Genomic DNA, 20,118 nt, shown 5'->3' on the forward strand with positions numbered 1-20,118 from the left:
CAGTGGTCACGGATGATGGGAATGGTAGTCCCAAACCTGGAGGGCCAAGTTTGGCCATCATTGGCCTAACCTCTGTTGCCTCTACCACTAGGTGAGATTTCTGCAATGCATTGTATGTGAAGCTGCCTCTGAAAACAGTTCAGAAACATTGGCTGGTGCAGAATTTGGTGGCTGGGTTGCTCAATGGGGCAGGACAGTTTGAGCATATAACACCCATCCTAGCCTGACTACACTGGCTGCTAATTAGTTTCCTGACCCAATAAAGCTTTAAATGGCTTAGGACTGCAATATCTCAAGGACCACCTCTGCCCATATGAACTGACCCAGTCCATGTGATCACCACCTGAGACCCTTCTTCGGGTACCTCCTCCATGAGAGGTCTGAAGGACAGCAACAAGAAAATGGACATTTTCTTTTGTGGTTCTCTGTTTTTGGACTGCTCTCCCCAAGGAGGTTCAATAGATGCCTTCATTACAGATCTTTAAGTGCCAGGCAAGAACATTCCTCTTCTCTCAGGCCTTTGGCAGCCTTCCTAGCATCTAAGACACCAGAGGTACTAGAACAATTGGTTCAATCCTTTGAGACTAAAAAAACCAGCGGTCAATTTTTATAGATATTTTGTATCAGTAAATCAATTTGTTCTACAGAATCTAAGAAATGAATGGAATGTTCAGTAAATGTTCCTCAAATCCAAATTTGAAGTTTTCCCCTACTGCTGAGCAGACCATCTTAAAACAACAGTGATACCTCTCTCTGGATTTCTTGGTTTTATGCCTTCTCAATATTCTCTGTTGTTAAGTACCCCCGTGATATCTCCTACACCTCCTCCAACATTCAATGGTTCTGATGATATCTAGGTGGCAAGTTCTGGAAATACTTGCTGCACTGTTAACAGGATGGTGGATGCTTGAACCAGTCCAAGAGGATATGTGTTGTGTTCTTAAGGTTGTCACCCTGAACCGACTTACTTTTGAGTAAGTTATATTGAACTGTATTGAAAGGAACTTATTTCTTGGTAGACGTGCATAGGGTTGTGCTGCCACATAAAGGGAAAACCAGAAAGCCAGTGCTATGATGCAGAAAAAGTTTTATTAGGAATTTCAAACAGTAAAAGTATTCAAGTGAATACTAAGCATACTGGAAGACAATAAAGCAAAAAAGAACACATTCCAGTGAACAGCTTCTCCTTTAGAATTATTTTTTCAGGCTGGAGGAAGAGTAGGGGGTTCTACATGTATAGAACATTCTTTCCACCTTCCTTTACATTAAGTCACAATTACACATATTTACACTTGCATGCTAATTTCATAGACATAGTGAATGGATCTTGTGCTTTTCTTCCCAATGCGAATTGATGTTTTTCAAAGAGACATAGGTAAATAAATATCATAGTAACTAGCAGGGGAAAGTGAGATAAAATTAAACTGGAAACAGCTGCATGTTCTAGATGGGCCTGATTACAAGGGATGCAGAACACTCTCCCAGCTCCCATTGGGATTGCCTAGGGAGTTTGGGTGCTCAGCATATCTAAAATCAGACCGAAATACTCCACCACAGATCTCTTTTTCTTTCCTCCTTGTTGACAGACCGTGAGAGCTTAGCATGGGGTATAGCAGATGCTGCCTCTACGCCCCACAAACCCATAATGGCCACGGCCCCCAAAACCACCAGAGCTAGACCCTAGAAGACCTGCACCACCATAGAGCCCTCTGCCAAATCCGCTGCCAAATCCGGATCCATAACCACCAGCAGCACATGGGGTGTTGCCTCCGACAGACACAGGCTCACAACTGGCAGAGAGGATGGGTCCTGGGATGGTCAGGACACTGGGAGGTGGCTGGATCACGACCTCTGCTGGTGGGATCTGGTTGACGCATGATGGGGCAACTCCTGCCAGGACTCCGAGGTTGGTTGCTCTTTCAGCACCTCCATAACCGTAGCCGAGACGTCCGTAGCCGTAGCCGAGACCTCCATATCCATTGCCGAGACCTCCATACCCATAGCCGAGACCGCCTGCTGATCCAAATCCAATAGTGGGAGTGGAAGCACAGGATGGGACAGTGCAGGATGGACCACAGTCAGCCATTGTTGTGTAGAGGTGAGTCTGAAACCAAGAAGACCATGGGACAAAATGAACATGTGGAATGCCACTTCAATGGGGAACGCAGGGGACATTTAAATCAGCTGCCATTGACAGTTCTACCACTCTGCCCTAATGCTTGGGTTCTTTATTGTCTTCTCTTTCTTTCACCACAGCCCTTCTCTTCATTGTGGGTCCCAAATCCAAATACTGGCAGCTCCAGGAATGTCTGAGAATGTCATCTATCTGAAACTCTGGAGAATAGTTTCCAGTCAGCGAGGACTGAACTAGGAGGTCCAATGGTCTGTCTCGGTAAAAAGCAACTCCCTAGGTTTCTATTTCAACCAGACCTTTAGCTGGAACAATGAATGCAGGAATCTTTTTTCTTTCCTAGAGGAAGGGCTATTACTCACTGGCAGAACATATGTTTTGCATTCGATCCCTGGAATCTGCAGGCTGGGCTGGGAAAGAATCTCTCATCTGAAACCCTGGAGAGCCTCAGACGATCAGAGAAGACAATACTGAACTACATGGATGAACTGTAAGGCAGCCTCCTATATTATTAGTTTCTTCATCTGCCAAATCTTCCATGAAGAACAAATGTATATTAGCCTATGCAATAAATACTGTACTTCCCTTATGCTGACTTCTGGTTTTTTTAATCTTCCTGATTGAATTTTTGCTAAGGTTACATTGCTGGGGAAATCTGAAAAACATTCCATGGAACGCTGTTGTGTGTCTCAAGCCCAATGCATCGTGAATACTAAATTTGTACTTTGCAGTGAGGAAAGCTGGATTTGCACAACTTGTGATTGAATAAGACTCTCTCACCGTCACCACCACCCAGGAAAACAAAAATGTCTAGTTTGAAAGAATGCTATAAGATGTATTAGTAGTAGTAGTAGTAGTAGTAGTAGTAGTAATAATAATAATAATAATAATAATAATAATAATAATTTATTCTTTATACCCCACCCATCTGGCTGAGTTTCCCCAGCCACTCTGGGAGGCTCCCAATCGAGTGTTAAAAACAATACAGCATTAAATATTAAAAACTTCCCTAAACAGGGCTGCCTTCAGATGTCTTTTAAAGTTAAGATAGCTGCTTATTTCCTTGGCATCTGGTGGGAGGGCATTCCACAGAGCGGGCGCCACTACCTAGAAGGCCCTCTGTCTGGTTCCTTGTAACCTCACTTCTTGCAATGAGGGAACCGCCAGAAGGCCCTCGGAGCTGGACCTCAGTGTCCGGGCTGAACAATGGGGGTGGAGAGGGCTATAGTGAATTGTTAGAGCATCTTCTTTGCATGCAGAAGGTCCTGACTTCACTTCCCAGCATCTCCAAGTAAGGTTTGGAAGAAAAACCTTCCTTGAAGCCCTGGAGAATTGCAGCCCATCAAACATTACAGTGCTGGATGGATGAACACTCTGGTCTCGGTGTAAGGCAACTTCCTAAAACGTTTGTGTTCAGAAGCAATACATAGAAAATAAGTCAGCCAACAAAATGGAGGATGGAGGATTCCTGATGGAATAGCAACATAAAGGTAAAGGGACCCCTGACCATTAGGTCCAGTCATGACCGACTCTGGGGTTGCGGCGCTCATCTCGCTTTACTAGCTGAGGGAGCTGTCATACAGCTTCTGGGTCATGTGGCCAGCATGACTAACCTGCTTCTAGCAAACCAGAGCAGCGCACAGAAACGCAGTTTACCTTTCCGCTGGAGCAGTACCTATTTATCTACTTGCACTTTGATGTGCTTTCGAACTGCTAGGTTGGCAGGAGCAGCGACTGAGCAATGGGAGCTCACCCCATTGCGGGGATTCGAACTGCCAACCTTCTGACCGGCAAGTCCTAGGCTCTGTGGTTTAACCCACAGTGCCACCCGCGTCCAGCTGAACCCTCTAAGCAGTGAAAAAAAAAAAGCACGTAAAGACAAGATCACAACATAAATGCACACATTTGACTTACCAAAGTCTGTGAGGAGTAGAAATGGAGAGAAGGAGATCAAGTCAAGGAAAGCTGTTGGACTATCTCAGCCCAGGGAGCCCTTTTATACTCTTTTGACTGTATCCCCTGATGGCCCCACAGCTAACTGGGATACACCCCCTTTCCCTGAGGCTTTAATTAGCAAGCAATTTATGAATTACATCATGCCCTCTAATTGTTTTAATAAGAAAGAAAAATGGGGCAAAAGACTTCGCATTTCCTCTGCTCCCCACAAAGCTTCTTTCCCATCCTCACCCTTTTGATCTTTGCATTCTCATTCTTCCACCAAAGGAGTTAATAAAAAAATTAAGAAAATGTAAAGATGCCTTTGTATGTTCATTTCAGACAGATCAACAGGTGCTATGGCTTTGAAGAGAATTAAAGTGGCTGGAATGGTTGGAGATTTTATCAGCAGCCTACTTGACTTCCATATCCAAGATTATCATTCCGTTCACAGCACATAGCCAGGGTTCTCTGCCTCCAATGCCAGAGGTAGCATGCCTCTGAATACCAGTTGTTTGGAATCAGAATTGGGGAATGGGACATTGAGTTCCTGTCCTTCTTATGAGATTCCTATTGGTTGACCACTTGAGAACAGAATCTTCCTAATGCTCTAACCTTCATTGATGCAAGGATGTCATATACACATGTATGAATAAGTATACCCAATAAAGCGAAAATGATTTTGAAGCGTTAGCAAAAATTCACAATTATTTGAAGCCCACCTCCCAAATAAAATGATTGAAGAAATAAAAGGATAATGTAGGCAGGGATGATAGGAGACACCTATGTCCCAACCAATCCGGGATCACATATTAAATTCACTTGTAATATTAGCAGCTCCTGGTTTCCTGAATTTCTAGCCCTCCTGTAACTTGTAATGTCAATGTGGCTAACACAATGCAAGGGTAAAATTTAATAATGATGTTTAAAAAATCCTTCGATAGCTTCCTGTTTGTATCCATCTTTGAGATCAGCAAGGGAAATCCTATCCACTGTTACATCAATATGCAAGATCAGGTGGGCAGATCGAAGAGTTGGTGCCTTCATGGTGATCAGTTGAGATCTGTTGGTATCCATCTATCTCCACTTACTGAAATGCTAAGGTTATTTTCAACTAGCCCATGTTAGACCTATTGAAAGCAATGGACAGGGGATGCCAGGAAACAGGGAATTATGTTCACATGTGGTGGGAGTGTAAATATGTACACATTTTTTTGGCAAAGGTTATTTAAGGAGATAACAGAAATCACTGGGTTACAGCTGACCGAAAGTCTAGCGGTAGCATTATTATCAATTTACAATGGAGTAGAAGGTTCGCTGGCTATGAAGGACTTGCTCACAAATTTATTGACAGCTGCATGAATTATTATAGATAAGAAGTGGAAGGGGCAAGCAGAATATAAAATGGAATAATGGTATAAAGAGGTGTGGGATATAGCTGTTAAAAGATAAATTAACATGTGCTATTGAGGTAAGATGGGAAATATGCAAGGGAAATTATTTTTGAGGAGATATGGAGGGTGTTTGTAGAACTTGTACTGTTAAAACAGAAAAGGGTCAAACCATCATAAGAGGTGTTGAAATTTTGGGAGGCTGGATAGTTACAATGGGATGGTATCAGTGGTGGGGTGCACATTTTTATTCTTATTTATTTATGCTTATTACTTTGTAAAAGAAGAAGAAGAAAAAAGCAATGGACAAGTCAGTCAACACCATGCATTTTGATGGAACTTTCCTGAGAATGAGTTTATTGGATGCAACCCATCATAATTTCAGCTATGTTTGTGTGTGGCTTGTCGCTCATAAATTAGCATGTTCTAAACTACAGATTTTGAATACATTTCATACGTTTTCTAGGCTTCCCAATATGCAAGTTTTAATTGCCTTTCTAAGCTGCCTGTTTAAAAAGAAAAAAAAGTAGTGTTTTCCTTTTGGTTTCAACTTGGTACTGATTTTATATATCTGGTTTAGATGCTTAACATATTTTTGGTTGGTGTGGGGGTTTTTTAACCACAGACACCATCTTCTATTGAAGTTGGGACAGCCCCCTCCCACCTCTGCCACCCAGAAGACCACTCCAGATTAACTCTAGATTTTTGCCAGGCTGAAGGAAACATCTCCGACCTCCTAGGACCAGTGAAGAAGATAACATATAATGAGCCCTGAAGCTGGATCAAACCAAAGGCCCATATTGTCCAGCATCCTCTTTCCTGCAGTGGTCAACCAGATGTAGTGGTCAACATAGGGACCATAGCTCTTTCTCACTATTGTTCTCTTCCAAGTGGCATTGGCGCTCTCAGGTCCCAATTGTGAGTTCCCCATTGAGGCATCTGGTTCTGCACTGCGAATACAAGAAGCTGAGTTAGATGGGGCTTTGACCACATCCAGCAGGGCTTTTCTGGTGTGCTCAAGGCATTCAAGGACACCGATTTCATCTGATACCGGAGATGTCTCAGAAGGTGTAAGCAGAAAGCTTTGATCATGTCCTAGAGTTCCCTACACTGATGAAAGAGCTTTGATGATCTCCATCTCCTCCCTCTGGGTGTTTCTGATTTAAAACAGCAGATAAACTAGAGCAATTTGACTTGAGGTCAGCAAAATTAAAAGGAAGGGAGAGGGGAACAAACTGGTGTCAAGACTATTTGTGTTGCATTATTGCAACCACTTAATTTTGTGACCTCCCTCTTTTGTGCTTAGTAAAGTATTTTGCACATGAAATTGTTGACAACTAAATAAAATGTTAGCTGGAAAGAGGCGGTCTCTTGGTCACAGGAGTGGTTGACAGAACTGTATAAAAACGGAAAATTCTCCCACTTCCTCCAACAGCTTCATCTGACTCTCTTGTCTTCGTTCCATCTTCTCAAAGAAGCAGGTAAGTTCATTTTTGGGGGCGAATGTTTCTGAATTTATCAAAAAATCACATCAAATTAAGACTAGATGGAGTCCAGTTTCATACTTTGTAAGTGCATTTAATATGATATTGCTAGAAGAAACTCTAATTAAGCATTTTTAAGGAAAGCTGGAAGTTGCCACCAGCTCTCTATCTTCTTCCTTCCTTCCTAAATGATATTTAGACAAACAAAACTCTGCATTTCACTCAGAAGTAAACCTGAATGTGTAATGCAAAGGTAAAGGGACCCCTGACCATTAGGTCCAGTCGTGGCCAACTCTGGGGTTGCAGCGCTCATCTCACTTTATTGGCCGAGGGAGCCGGCTTACAGCTTCCGGGTCATGTGGCCAGTATGACTAAGCCACTTCTGGCAAGCCAGAGCAGCGCACAGAAACACTGTTTACCTTCCCGCCAGAGCAGTACCTATTTATCTACTTGCACTTTGACGTGCTTTCGAACTGCTAGGTTGGCAGGAGCAGGGCTGTCTTATTTTTTTCAAGCTCATCCCCAACTTGCTAGAGAATGGTATACTGTGGTGCAGTATGTTCAAGATACATGCTGATAGCATTGTTGATAAAACATGCCTTTTCTTAAAAAAAACCTTACTGGGTTATCTCATCATTTTCTTATATTTCAGAACATCAGTACTGGGGGTAGCCAGCATAGCACCTTCCAGATGTTGTGGGTTAAAATGCCAATAAAGGGGGGTCGTTCCTTAGTGATACAGCCCATACTTGGCATGCACAAGGTCCCCAGGATCAGTCCCCTACATCTCCAGGTGGGGCCAGTAATGTCCCCTGTCTGGAACCCAGGAGAGTCATCGGCAATCAGTGTAGACCATGGGTAGGCAAACTAAGGCCCAGGGGCTGGATCCGGCCCAATCGCCATCTAAATCCAGCCCACGGATGGTCCAGAATCAGCATGTTTTTACATGAGTAGAATGTGTCCTTTTATTTAAAATGCATCTCTGGGTTATTTGTGGGGCATAGGAATTTATTTATTTATTTATTTATTTATTCAAAATATAGTCCGGCCCCCCACAAGGTCTGAGGGTCAGTGGACCGGCCCCCTGCTGAAAAAAACTTGCTGACCCCTGGTGTAGACAATATTGACAACAAAGCCCACATTTAGTATATGGCAGCTAATCTTGTTCTCATCACCCTGAACTGTTGCCCATGCTAGCTGAGTCTCATGGGCGTTGAGGTCCACGATATCAGGGCAGGCATCACTTTGATTCCGCTTGATCTGCTCCATATCTGAAACTTTTTCACTCTTTGCCTTTCGTGGTCCATGTTCAGCTCCCTTCTGCAATTTTATGTTGTGTTTTGAAAATATTTTTTTATTCCATTTTCTGTTTCACACTTTCAGATAAAGATTTTACATACTTAAAATATCAGTGACTTCCTGTCAGGGACTGGACTGAGGAGGAATGGTGGAGACCACCCACTTCCCTCCTGAAGCTTCCAAAGAAGAGGGAGACAGTATAGAATTACAACAGTGGTTTGCGGGAGGTCATAGCTCAGAGGCTGCAGATGGGAGAAGCTGGGAAATATCGGGAAAGGAGCAGGAACAAGAAGAAGCATGAGGGGAGAGACAGCTGGCAGACTGAGTGTCTTTAGAATGCATTCCAGACCCTTCTCTCTCCCAGAACCTGGCAGGCATTGAAAGTAGGAGAGCAGAGAGCTCAGAGGCAAAAGGCATAGAGAAGCCACCATAGGGAAGATGTATAATAGGAGAGATGGAGGGGGTGGGGTTTTCACTCGGAGCAACATCATTACTCTAAGAAGCAACATTTCTAAGCCTCTCTCTGTGAACATTGAATAAAATACCTCCATCGTTCAGCCTGGACACTGAGATCCAGAGCCGAGGGCCTTCTGGCAGTTCCCTCATGTTGAGAAGTGAGGTTACAGGGAACCAGACAGAGGGCCTTCTCGGTAGTGGCGCCCGCCCTGCAGAATGCCCTCCCTTCATATGTGAAGGAAATAAGTAGCTATCTTATCTTTAAAAGACGTCTCAAGGCAGCCCTGTTTAGGGAAGTTTTTAATATTTAATGCTGTATTGTTTTTAACACTTATTGCTGGCAGCCTGCCACGAGGGAGAGGGATCAGATTCCCTGAAGCCTGACAACTTCCCTTCTTCTCTTTCTATGGTTCATTCTGCATATCTTATATTCCTGCATATCTTACAAAAACTATACCAATCGGTTTTCCATTATTACATCCATCAAAATATTATTTGCATTGCTGAATTTATCTTCATGCTGCCAGAGTTTTCAGCTGTACACATGCAATTTTATTTTTTAGATTCATCTTCAGCCATGGCTAACTGTGGCCCATCCTGTGCCGTGCCATCCTGTGCTTCCACCCCCATAGTTGGATTTGGATCTGCAGCTCTTGGTAGACGCGGAGGTCTTGGCTACGGATACGGAGGTCTCGGCTACGGCTATGGAGGTCTCGGCTACGGCTATGGAGGTGCTGAAAGAGCAGCCAATCTCGGTGTCCTGGATGGAGTCATCCCTTCATGCGTCAACCAGATCCCACCAGCAGAGGTCGTCATCCAGCCACCTCCCAGTGTCCTGACCATCCCAGGGCCCATCCTCTCTGCCAGCTGTGAGCCTCTGTCTGTTGGAGGCAACACTCCATGTGCTGTTAGTGGTTCTGGAATCGTAGGGGGTTATGGCTATGGTGGGTGGGGCTATGGGTCTGGCCTCCTTGGAAGCTCTGGGGGCTGGGGCTATGGTTTGGGCTATGGGAGGGGAGCACTCCTTGGAAGGAAGGTCGGGCGTCGTGGTAGCATCTGTTCTTAGGCCAATTAAACCTAAGAAGCATATCCTGAACTGATATACAGGGAACTTGATACCGATCCAATCGCCAAGGTTTAGAGGACCTGCATCCAAGCAAACTGCTGCTGAAGTTGAACTCTCTTAATTCCCCCCTCTGTATTATGAAGTCAAGAAGACCAAGAACCTTCTACAATATGCAGCTTTTTTGCCTATTGTACAACTATCCTTTCTTTTTCTTTGATCTTTTCAATAAAGCTTGTTCTGCATTCTGATAACATGTGTGTCTTTGTTTTTAAAACTCCACCTCCAGTTTCTCATAGGAAGGTGTCCAAGGTCTTAAACCCAATTTTGTCCCAATTAAAATTGGAGTATTGGGGGCCGTCTTTCTCTCTTGCACCCTGAAGGGTTTACATGGAGTGTGGGGAAAGTATGTTATATTCCTCTAGAAATACCATTCGCCTCTTATTCAACATGAGTACAAGATTTCTCTCCAGGGCACCTTGACTAGTTATTCATTCAGAGAAGCAACTCATAGTCAGGGGTCAAATGCAACTTTTGCTGATCGCTAAAGGACCAGGAAGGATGGGTTAAATAGGTGCAAGGAAGCAGTTGTGCCCCTTCTCCTGATTCTTCTTTGCTGTCACTCCTGTCTTCCACTGCCTCCCACAGTTTGGTCAAACTCATGCTGGTCGCTTTGAGAACACTGTCCAACCATCTCCTTCTCTGTTGTCCCCTTCTCCTTGTGCCCTCCATCTTTCCCAACATCAGGGTCTTTCTAGGGAGTCTTCTCTTCTCATGACATGGCCAAAATATTGCAGCCTCAGCTTCAGGATCTGTCCTTCCAGTGAGCACTCAGGGTTGGTTTACTTAAGAATGGATAGGTTTGATCTTTTTGCAGTCCATTGGACTCTCAAGAGTCTCCTCCAGCACCATAATTCAAAAGCATCAATTCTTCAGTGATCAGCCTTCTTTATGGTCCAGCTCTCACTTCCATACATCACTACTGGGAAGTATATAATAATAAATACTTAGCTAAGAAAAAGAAAAGGGGAAAAGAAAGGAGGGAGATAAAAAAGCATACCTTTAAATAAACTTTCTTATTTTAAAAATAAATTCATATCTATAGATGCTCAAAAAACAAATAGCCATCTATATTAATATGAAAAAATATCTGTGGAAATCAATGTGGAGGAGCAGAAAATATAAATTTCATACTTCGATTAATCACAGACATATTACCAGCTCTGGGTGTGTGTGTGTGTGTGTGTGTGTGTGTGTGTGTGTGTGTGTGTGTGTAAAGTAAATTATATGGAGGAGTGTTTTCTTCAACTTTCTTATCCCCCCCAAAAAATATTTAAAATGTCGATCTTCTAACTATTTTTTCCCCCTCCTTGCTGGCCAACAAGAACTCTTCTCTGACAAGTTGCTGCAGTCAAAATGGCAGCTTGGAACTTCCTAATTTTTCCAATTTTGATGCCTTGGCAGAGCCTTGACATGACATGACTTCTGGTGCTTCGTAAGGACCTGGAAGTCATGTCAGAGGCATTGCGGTGCAGGTGCTGAGCACCCACAACAATGTTTTGTGGGTGCCCTGGCCCCCAAGAGTTGGTGCCAGTGCCTGGATGCTTTCCTTTGTTCTCTCGATCTCTCCCTTCCCGGCCTCTTACTCCGAGTCCTTCACCAACAATCCATCACTTTAATGTGTGTGTAATTCTTGGGTCCCAATAATGGCCCATAGCTGAGGACACCAAGGAAAACAAAAGGGGGCTGGGAGCCAGGAAAGAATATAAAAAGAAGAAAAGAGGAAAGAAAGAAGGAAGAGAAAGGCACTTCCAATTTTCCATCTGCCAGTTACGTAACAGAAATTATTCAAAATATTCACTCCAAGAAAGCGTGTTCTCCTTCATGGAGAGCACGTGTCGCGGTGGGGGCCGACAGGACACTCCAAAGTTGTGGGGCGGGCTAATTGATCTTTGGCCACTGTTGTGATTGGGCTTCCCTTGTTGTTGGGAAGATGTTAATGTTGCCATTTGATGACTGACAGCCAGAAATGTTAAAACTCCCTGCACGAGGCGTAGAGCTTCCTCTTTTCGCTCTGTGCATCGGATTGCCCGTCCCCCCCTCCCTATATTTAGGGTTGTTCGCTTTGACCTTGCTATGCCTGTCATGGGGTCGTCTGCTCTTGGGGAAGGGGCCCAGTAGGAATTTTGTCCATCTGGCTGATTGGCTGGGGCCATTTGGTTTTTGCCTACTGCGTAGCAAATCGTCACAACTTGTAAGGTTGCAGTTAGGCGTTGGTTTATGGTTTGGTTGGTTGAGGGGCATGGATTGGCTGTGCCTGCCCCTCTAATGCTGCTGCTGCAAGGGATTCCATTAAAGGAATACAGGGGCTCATTATTGCTTTTGACCGAACCCTGTCAAGGGGCTAGGGCCACGCAAGAGCCCCTGGTTGCATTTGGGGAAGGCTGAGGGCAGGTTCCCTGCTCTGTTGCTACCCCCAAATGTATTCCCCTTTTCTGACTTTCGCAGGCTTGCAAAATGTCAGTCTGCCCCCCCCCCCGGGGGGGGGGGCAGATAGTCGCAACCAATGCCTAAGCAACCACTCACATTTTTTGTATTTTAATAAAGTTGTGGCCAAAATTATGCCAAAAAACCTTAAACAAAAATTCTGTGTGTTGTGTGAGTTATTTGGGGTGGCCTGGGGACCTTGACATGCAAAACACCCAGCTGTTCTACTTCCTGCTAAGCAATATTTTCCCAATCCCCAGATTCTATAGTTTCAATATATGCTTTTTGCGCTAAGTAAACAATTCCTGGTAAAAGGTTTCTGCAGTTTCTCGCATCTTTATCCTTATATTTACCGGTAATTGATGGAATAAACATTTGGATCTGTTTATCTTTCAGATGTTTTGATAGTGATTTAGATGGTTTATTGAGGTATTTCAACCATCTTTGAATTTTTTACAGTTGGCAAAGCATTCCAGTTTTTAGGCTTGGATATTTTGAATGTTCTCTGTTGTTCTTAACTTCATACACCATGTTTGCTTATGCTAATGTGTCTTTTCTTAATATTTTACACCATTTTTTCCTGCTTGAGAGAATCTCTTATACATCTCTGCTGCTGCTATTTTTGTTTTGTCAGAACACCTCTGATATAAGATTCACTTGCATCCCATATATGGCCATGGTGTTTATGCACTTTAAAAAACCAATCTAAATATTGTTCTATTTGTGTCTTTCTATCTCCTCTTACTGATAAACTGTTATTTATTCTCTAGAATTTACTATTACAATTATTTGGCATTTTGATGTTCAATAATCCCTTAGAGTTGGAGTATAAAACCTCCAAACATCTGTCAAATTTTTGTTGGCAAACATGCCTTGAGACACATTCTAGTTTTAATTTAGACCAAAAGTCACTTCAGTCAGCTGGACAGCTTGCTGTGAGGAACTGAGACCAAGTGCTACAAAAACCAGCACACATGGGTTACCGTAATGTGCCAAAAGCTTTATTGAAAAGATTCAAGAAATGACATAGATAGCTGTATGAGAAATACAGAAGAAATTTAGCCTATAAGCATCTTAGTTTTCTGGACTTCAAAGCGAAGAGGTGAGGGATGAAGAGGGTTCAACTTCAGCAGTGGTTTTTGGGATTTAGCTCTTTTGAACCACGCCCAATGGATCTGTATCAAGCTCTCTGATTATCAGTTCATAATATGCTTCTCAGGTTTAATTGGCTTATGCACAGATGTTACCACGACGCCCGAACTTCCTTCCAAGGAGTGCTCCCCTCCCATAGCCCAAACCATAGCCGAAGCCGCCAGAGCTTCCAAGGAGACCAGACCCAAAGCCCAACCCACCATAGCCATAGCCTCCTACGATCCCGGAACCACCAACGGCACATGGAGTGTTGCCTCCAACAGCCACAGGCTCACAGCTGGCAGAGAGGATGGGCCCTGGGATGGTCACAACGCAGGCAGGTGGCTGGATCACGACCTCTGCTGGTGGGATTTGGTTGATGCAGGATGGGGCAACTCCTGCCAGGACTCCGAGGTTGGCTGCTCTTTCAGCACCTCCATATCCATAGCCGAGACCACCATATCCGTAGCCGAATCCTCCATTTCCATAGCCGAGACCTCCCAATCCATAGCCGAGACCACCATAGCCAAGACCTCCTGCTGAGCCAAACCCAACGGTGGGGGCGGAAGCACAGGATGGGACAGCACAGGATGGACCACAGTCAACCATTGTTGGATGGAGGTGAGTCTGAAACCAAAAACACCAAGGTAACACAGTAAGCCATGGCTGAAGATGAATCTAAAAAATAAGGTTGCAGAACTGAGCAGAACATGGAGCATGAAAACCAAAAAACAGAGAATCATAAATCCTCTGATATTATGTATATGAAGGAGGCCTAGTGTTGTATGCTTCATCTCCCATCAGATGTAGACAGAACGTCCTATGGTCAAGGATCACGACAATTATAGTTCAACAACAATTGGCAACCCAGTACTTATTCTCTACTCTCCGACACATGTTCCAACCAATTAGGGTTCACATATTGTAGGTTTATTGTCCAAACTCCATCTGTGAGGTTTTGTCTTCTTCCCCAAAATTACTACTTTAATTTTAGAATGGTTGACTGTTCACTGTTCACTGCTCTTTTGTGCAAAAGACATTCAACTTCCTCAAAAGTCTCTGCATCCCAATTAAGGTAGCAGAAATCAAAACAATATCGTTGGCATACAGAAGAACTGAGAGTCTGACATGCTGAATAGAAACAGGAAAATATTCTAGGCCTCTTAGTTCTTGAACAATATCATTTATAAAAAAATTGAATGAAAGGGTGCTAGAAGGCATCCCTGTCAGACTCCCCTCTCGGTGAAGATATTATCAGAGAGCAACCCATTTGCCACAAGTCTAACCCTAAGCAAAGTATGGCTATGCAGCAGTTTATACAACTATGAAGTAGGTATGATGAACTGTAGTCCTCCAGTTGTCACTGGACTTTAGTCCCCTCAGTCAGCAAGCCCAAAGGTCAAGCGTGACCAAAGGTCAAGGACCAAATGGTGCTCATTCTTGCTCTAGTGGGAATATCAATCTAGCCTTCCACTGTCATAATCTTCTGATAAATTACGAAGTATTTCCCCAAGAAATCGGACTTACCTGCTTCTTTGAGAAGATGTAGTGAAGACTGAAGAGTCAGATGAAGCTGTTGGAGGAAAGGAGAGAACTCTGAGCTTATATATAGTTCTGCCAGCTGCCCCTTTGACTCAGAAACCGCCTATTTCCTGCAAACATTTTACTTAGCTGTCACCAACGCAATATGCAAAATTACTTTGCTAAGCACAAAAGAGGGAGGTCACAAAATTAAGTGGTTGTAATAATGCAACACAAATAGTCTTGACACCATGTTTTTCCCTCACTCATTCTTTTAATGTTGCTGGCCTCAAGTCAAATTGCTCTAATTTATCTGTTGCTTTTAGCCAGAAACACCCAGAGGGAGAGGATGGAGATTAAGGTGCCTTCATCAGCTCTGGGGACTCTCAGTCATTATCAAAGCTTTTTGCATACATATATGGGATTTTAGGACACCACCAATATTAGAGGAAGGCAGAGTCTTAAAATGATGTAAAAACATGGGAGAAGCTTTGCTGCATCAGGGAAAAGACCCATCTAACCCTGTTCTTGTAATGGCCAGACAGATGGCAAAAACAGGACCTGCAAACAATAGCAGAAAAGCGCTATGGCCCCAGTGTTCTACATGGAATAACCAAGAAGCATCTTGTTGGCCGCTGTGGAAAAGATGATGCCTTTGCTCTAAACAAAATTAAGCAAACAAACTAGAACTATAAACTCCATGCAAATACATTGGTCCCTTGGTTCTCAAACATAATCCGTTCCGGAAGTCTGTTCGACTTCCAAAACATTCGAAAACCAAGGCACAGCTTCTGATTGGTGCAGGCGCCCCAGAAACAGTAGCCGACAACTGCACTGGATGTTCAGCTTCCAAAAACAGTTCTCAAACCAAAGCATTTACTTCCGGGTTTGCGGCGTTTGGGTTCCAATTTGTTCATCAACTAAGCCATTTGAGAACCAAGGTTCCACTGTTTATAAAATAAATATAATACATTTTAAAAATCTGAAACCAAAGGAAGGCACTGTTGTTGGCATCTGCTTGTCTTGAGAGACAATGGAGTGCGCCTACAGGGGTTAAGTCAAGCCACTGTGTTAGCAGCACTGAAGTGATCTCCCTGGGGCAAAAGCCTGGGCAGTGGGCATGGAGGTCCTGGCCAGTGGCCAAATGAAAGTAGACCAATATGTTTGGGACCAGCTTGGCTGCACGAGTTGCTGGAAGGCAGCTTACAAGGCCCCATCCAACCATCTTGGGGTCTGTACTCCAGATTTGTGTAGTGTTTACTTGTTAGCCATTTCTTCATCTGAAGATATCCTGCAAGGCAGCAGAGGTTTAGGATCAGAGTTTTTCCTTCTCCTTGATGGGCTACCTTCCCAGGTTGACAAGCACCATATGCCCCACACTTCCCTATACAACTCATGCAGAAACCACCTTCTTGATTGTTGGGCCGACTATTGGTCTCGTTAGCTCAATCCAAGCAGGGAAAGTCCCTAGCTCACCAAGGGTTTGAGGCCCATTGACTACCCTCACCTGGACAGTCGAAGCTGCTCCTGGGGTGTGGCCAATGTCTCATGCTGCCAGCTTCTGGGAGCCACAGGTGAGTGCAGGGTGGGGACCAAAGGTGGGCAAATTATCCAAAAAGGAGCATGTTGTGTCCCCAAACAGAGGCACTATCCCTCCCTGAACACCCTGAACACCCAAAAAGAATGCTATTATTACTAATACTATTATTATTATTCCCCAGTCGCTCTGGGCAGCTCCTAGCAGAATATTAAAAACATGACAAAACATCAAACATTAAACACACACACACACACACACATATATAGAAGTTTTTTATGTTATATATATACCATATATATATATATATATATATATGGTTAACAAACAATTAGCAATCCCGTTTTCAGAAACCATTGAAACACTTTCATTTATTAGCAACAAATCACAAACACAGATAGCTGAAATGATTGTGATGGTGGATGCCATTCTTAGGTTGCATCCATCAAAATCAAGGGTGACCAAGTCATTCTTTCAATAGGTCTACTCTCAGTATGGATAAACAACAGATCACCAAAAAGTTGCCTATCAGCCCCCATGCAATCTTGCATATTGATGGGGGAGAGGATAGGATTTCTGATACTTGTATAAGAATGAATATGGAAACAGGTGGCTATTCAGGAATTTTATTACATCTTAGTTAAGTTTTGCATTTTGTTGGCAACTTTGACATTATGAGTTGCAGAGAGATTGGAAATTCATGTAATCCAGGATGGCTGATATAATAAGTAAAGACCCCAAGATCTCCTGCAACAATTTTGCAAAGTTTTTTTTTGCAGATAAAATCACTCATATTCGGAAGGAGCTAGACACCACCATGGGAGCAGGGCTGGGGCGGGAGAGTGCTAGAGCTCTGTCTGGTCAAGTTGCATGGAATCAATTTCAATCCGTTACCCCCGAGGATGTGGACAGGCTGCTTGGACGCGTGAAACCAACCACCTGTCTTCTGTCTCCTTGCCCATCCTGGCTAATGAAAGCAAGCCGGGAAGGGCTGGGCGATGGGCTCTGCGGGGTGGTGAATGCTTCCCTCTGTGAGGGAACATTCCCAGATCCGCTGAAAGAGGCAGTCATTAAACCGCTTCTTAAAAAACCATCTTTAGACCCGGCCAGTATGGCCAACTATCGCCCAGTCTCAAATCTTCCATTCTTGGGCAAGGTGATTGAGCGTGTGGTTGCTGAACAACTCCAGGCACGCCTGGAGGATGCGGACCATTTGGATCCCTTCCAATCAGGATTCATCATGGGACTGAAACTGCCTTGGTCGCGCTGGTTGATGATCTCCGGCGAGCTAGGGACAAAGGTGAGAGTTGTTTCCTAGTTCTGCTGGATCTCTCAGCGGCCTTTGATACAATCGACCATAACATCCTTCTGGACCGTCTAGAGGGGCTGGGAGCTGGGGGCACTGTTATACAGTGGTTTCGCTCCTTCCTCCTGGGCTGTGTTCAGAAAGTGGTGGTGGGGGATGAGTGCTCAGACCCCTGGGCCCTCACCTGTGGGGTGCCTCAGGGTTCCGTCCTCTCCCCCATGCTTTTTAACATCTATATGAAGCCACTGGGAGAGATCATCAGGGGGTTTGGACTGGGTGTCCATCAATATGCAGATGATACCCAGCTCTACCTCTCTTTCAAATCAGAACCAGTGAAGGCGGTGAAGGTCCTGTGTGAGTGCCTGGAGGCGGTTGGAGGATGGATGGCGGCTAATGGATTGAGGTTGAATCCTGACAAGACAGAAGTACTGTTTTTGGAGGACAGGGGGTGGGCTGGTGTGGAGGACTCCCTGGTCCTGAATGGGGTAATTGTGCCCCTGAAGGACCAGGTGCGCAGCCTGGGAGTCATTTTGGACTCACAGCTGTCCATGGAGGCGCAGGTTAATTCTGTATCCAGGGCAGCTGTCTACCAACTCCACCTGGTACGCAGGCTGAGACCCTACCTGCCCGCGGACTGTCTCACCAGAGTGGTGCATGCTCTAGTTATCTCACGCTTGGACTACTGCAATGCGCTCTACGTGGGGCTACCTTTGAAGGTGACTCGGAAACTACAACTAATCCAGAATGCGGCAGCTAGATTGGTGACTGGGGGCGGCCGCCGAGGCCACATAACACCGGTCTTGAAAGACCTACATTGGCTCCCAGTACGTTTCCGAGCACAATTCAAAGTGCTGGTGTTGACCTTTAAAGCCCTAAACGGCCTTGGCCCAGTATACATGAAGGAGCATCTCCACCCCCATCGTTCTACCCGGACGTGAGGTCCAGCGCCCGAGGGCCTTCTGGCGGTTCCCTCATTGCGAGAAGCAAAGCTACAGGGAACCAGGCAGAGGGCCTTCTCAGTAGTGGCGCCTGCCCTGTGGAACGCCCTCCCATCAGATGTCAAAGAGATAAACAACTACCTGACATTCAGAAGACATCTTAAGGCAGCCCTGTTCAGGGAAGTTTTTAATCTGTGATATTTTAGTGTATTTTTGGTTTCTATGGAAGCCGCCCAGAGTGGCTGGGGAAACCCAGCCAGATGGGTGGGGTACAAATAATAAATTATTATTATTATAATAATTTAATATTTGATCCCTTATTTACTGGCACCATTTTCTAGTACAGGGCAGCTAAATCTGAAGTTCTCCAGATGTTTTGCTGGATCACAACTCCCACCATCACTGGCTACATCAAACCTATTTCCCCCCCAAAAAACTTTTTCTCACTAACGCTGTCAAATAATGCTGCTTTATTGGGTACCTGTATATATGATAACCTTGTGTCAGTGAATATTAGAGCTTTACTTATACAGTTATTTTTTGAAACTGTATTTGAAGGGATCTCTTTTATTACAGGCAGGCAATGCAACCTGATTAAAAGCTAGCTGTACAGTGGTACCTCAGGTTAAGTACTTAATTCGTTCCGGAGGTCCGTACTTAACCTGAAACTGTTCTTAACCTGAAGCACCACTTTAGCTAATGGGGCCTCCTGCTGCCGCCGCACCGCCGGAGCACAATTTCTGTTCTCATCCTGAAGCAAAGTTCTTAACCTGAAGCACTATTTATGGGTTAGCGGAGTCTGTAACCTGAAGCGTATGTAACCTGAAGTGTATGTAACCCGAGGTACCACTGTACTTAATTTGTTTAGAGATGGCCATAAAAATTAAATGTGGAAGGATCTAATAGTCTTTTTGTCTACATCTAGAAATTCATAAACACACTACTGTGACCAGGCTGGGATAGCTGGGATAGCAGGCTTATGGGTTTTTGAATGTCTGATGTAGATGATTTTTTTTTTCAATTTTGTTGTTCTGTATGGGACAATGACAATAAAGATTATCATATCATATCGTATCGCATTGGAAAACAGCAACTAGTTTAGCTTCAGAAGCATGATGACTATGGAACATAGCTCTTGTGGAGACACCAGGGAAGCATTTTAGAGCACCAAGGAACACAAAGACCAAAGATCATTTTGAAACTCTATGGTATATGTTAATCAACACAGTGGAAAGAACAATGTTGTTTCCTCACCACCAGCCACCCATTGCTCGCTCTGGAACCATCAGTTAAGGCAAAGTGGAAGATACAAATGATAAAAACCAACTCTAAGCATTGAGACTAACCTGCTTAATATTTAACAGCACTGTCTGCATTGCTAATATGTGGGATGTTTCTTGGAAGGTGGGGGTACAAGAGGATTGTTTGCTTTGAAGAAA

At 44.2% G+C, this 20,118-nt stretch overlaps 2 protein-coding genes and 1 long non-coding RNA gene across 3 annotated transcripts; 1 reads left to right on the forward strand and 2 right to left on the reverse strand.

Moving 5' to 3' along the window:
• Positions 1-1,070: 1,070 nt before the first annotated feature.
• On the reverse strand, positions 1,071-4,147 carry LOC309330120. Its single transcript, XR_014151284.1, has 2 exons — positions 4,046-4,147; positions 1,071-2,104 (listed from the first exon to the last, which is right to left on the reverse strand). It is a non-coding gene; the product is annotated as an uncharacterized lncRNA (long non-coding RNA).
• A 2,695-nt stretch (positions 4,148-6,842) lies between these two features.
• LOC309330045 (uncharacterized protein) lies at positions 6,843-10,013 on the forward strand. The gene is made up of 2 exons (XM_081841448.1): positions 6,843-6,938; positions 9,260-10,013. The coding sequence occupies exon 2, from the start codon at positions 9,274-9,276 to the stop codon at positions 9,760-9,762; it is 489 nt and encodes a 162-aa protein (XP_081697574.1). The 5' UTR covers positions 6,843-6,938; positions 9,260-9,273; the 3' UTR covers positions 9,763-10,013.
• Positions 10,014-13,225: 3,212 nt separating this feature from the next.
• On the reverse strand, positions 13,226-14,968 carry LOC309330035 (uncharacterized protein). The gene is made up of 2 exons (XM_081841432.1): positions 14,905-14,968; positions 13,226-14,004 (listed from the first exon to the last, which is right to left on the reverse strand). The coding sequence occupies exon 2, from the start codon at positions 13,984-13,986 to the stop codon at positions 13,477-13,479; it is 510 nt and encodes a 169-aa protein (XP_081697558.1). The 5' UTR covers positions 13,987-14,004; positions 14,905-14,968; the 3' UTR covers positions 13,226-13,476.
• Between the last annotated feature and the right edge of the window lie 5,150 nt (positions 14,969-20,118).

The sequence above is a fragment of the Podarcis erhardii genome (assembly GCF_964252035.2).
Source record: "Podarcis erhardii genome assembly, chromosome: 15".
NCBI lineage: Eukaryota > Metazoa > Chordata > Lepidosauria > Squamata > Lacertidae > Podarcis > Podarcis erhardii.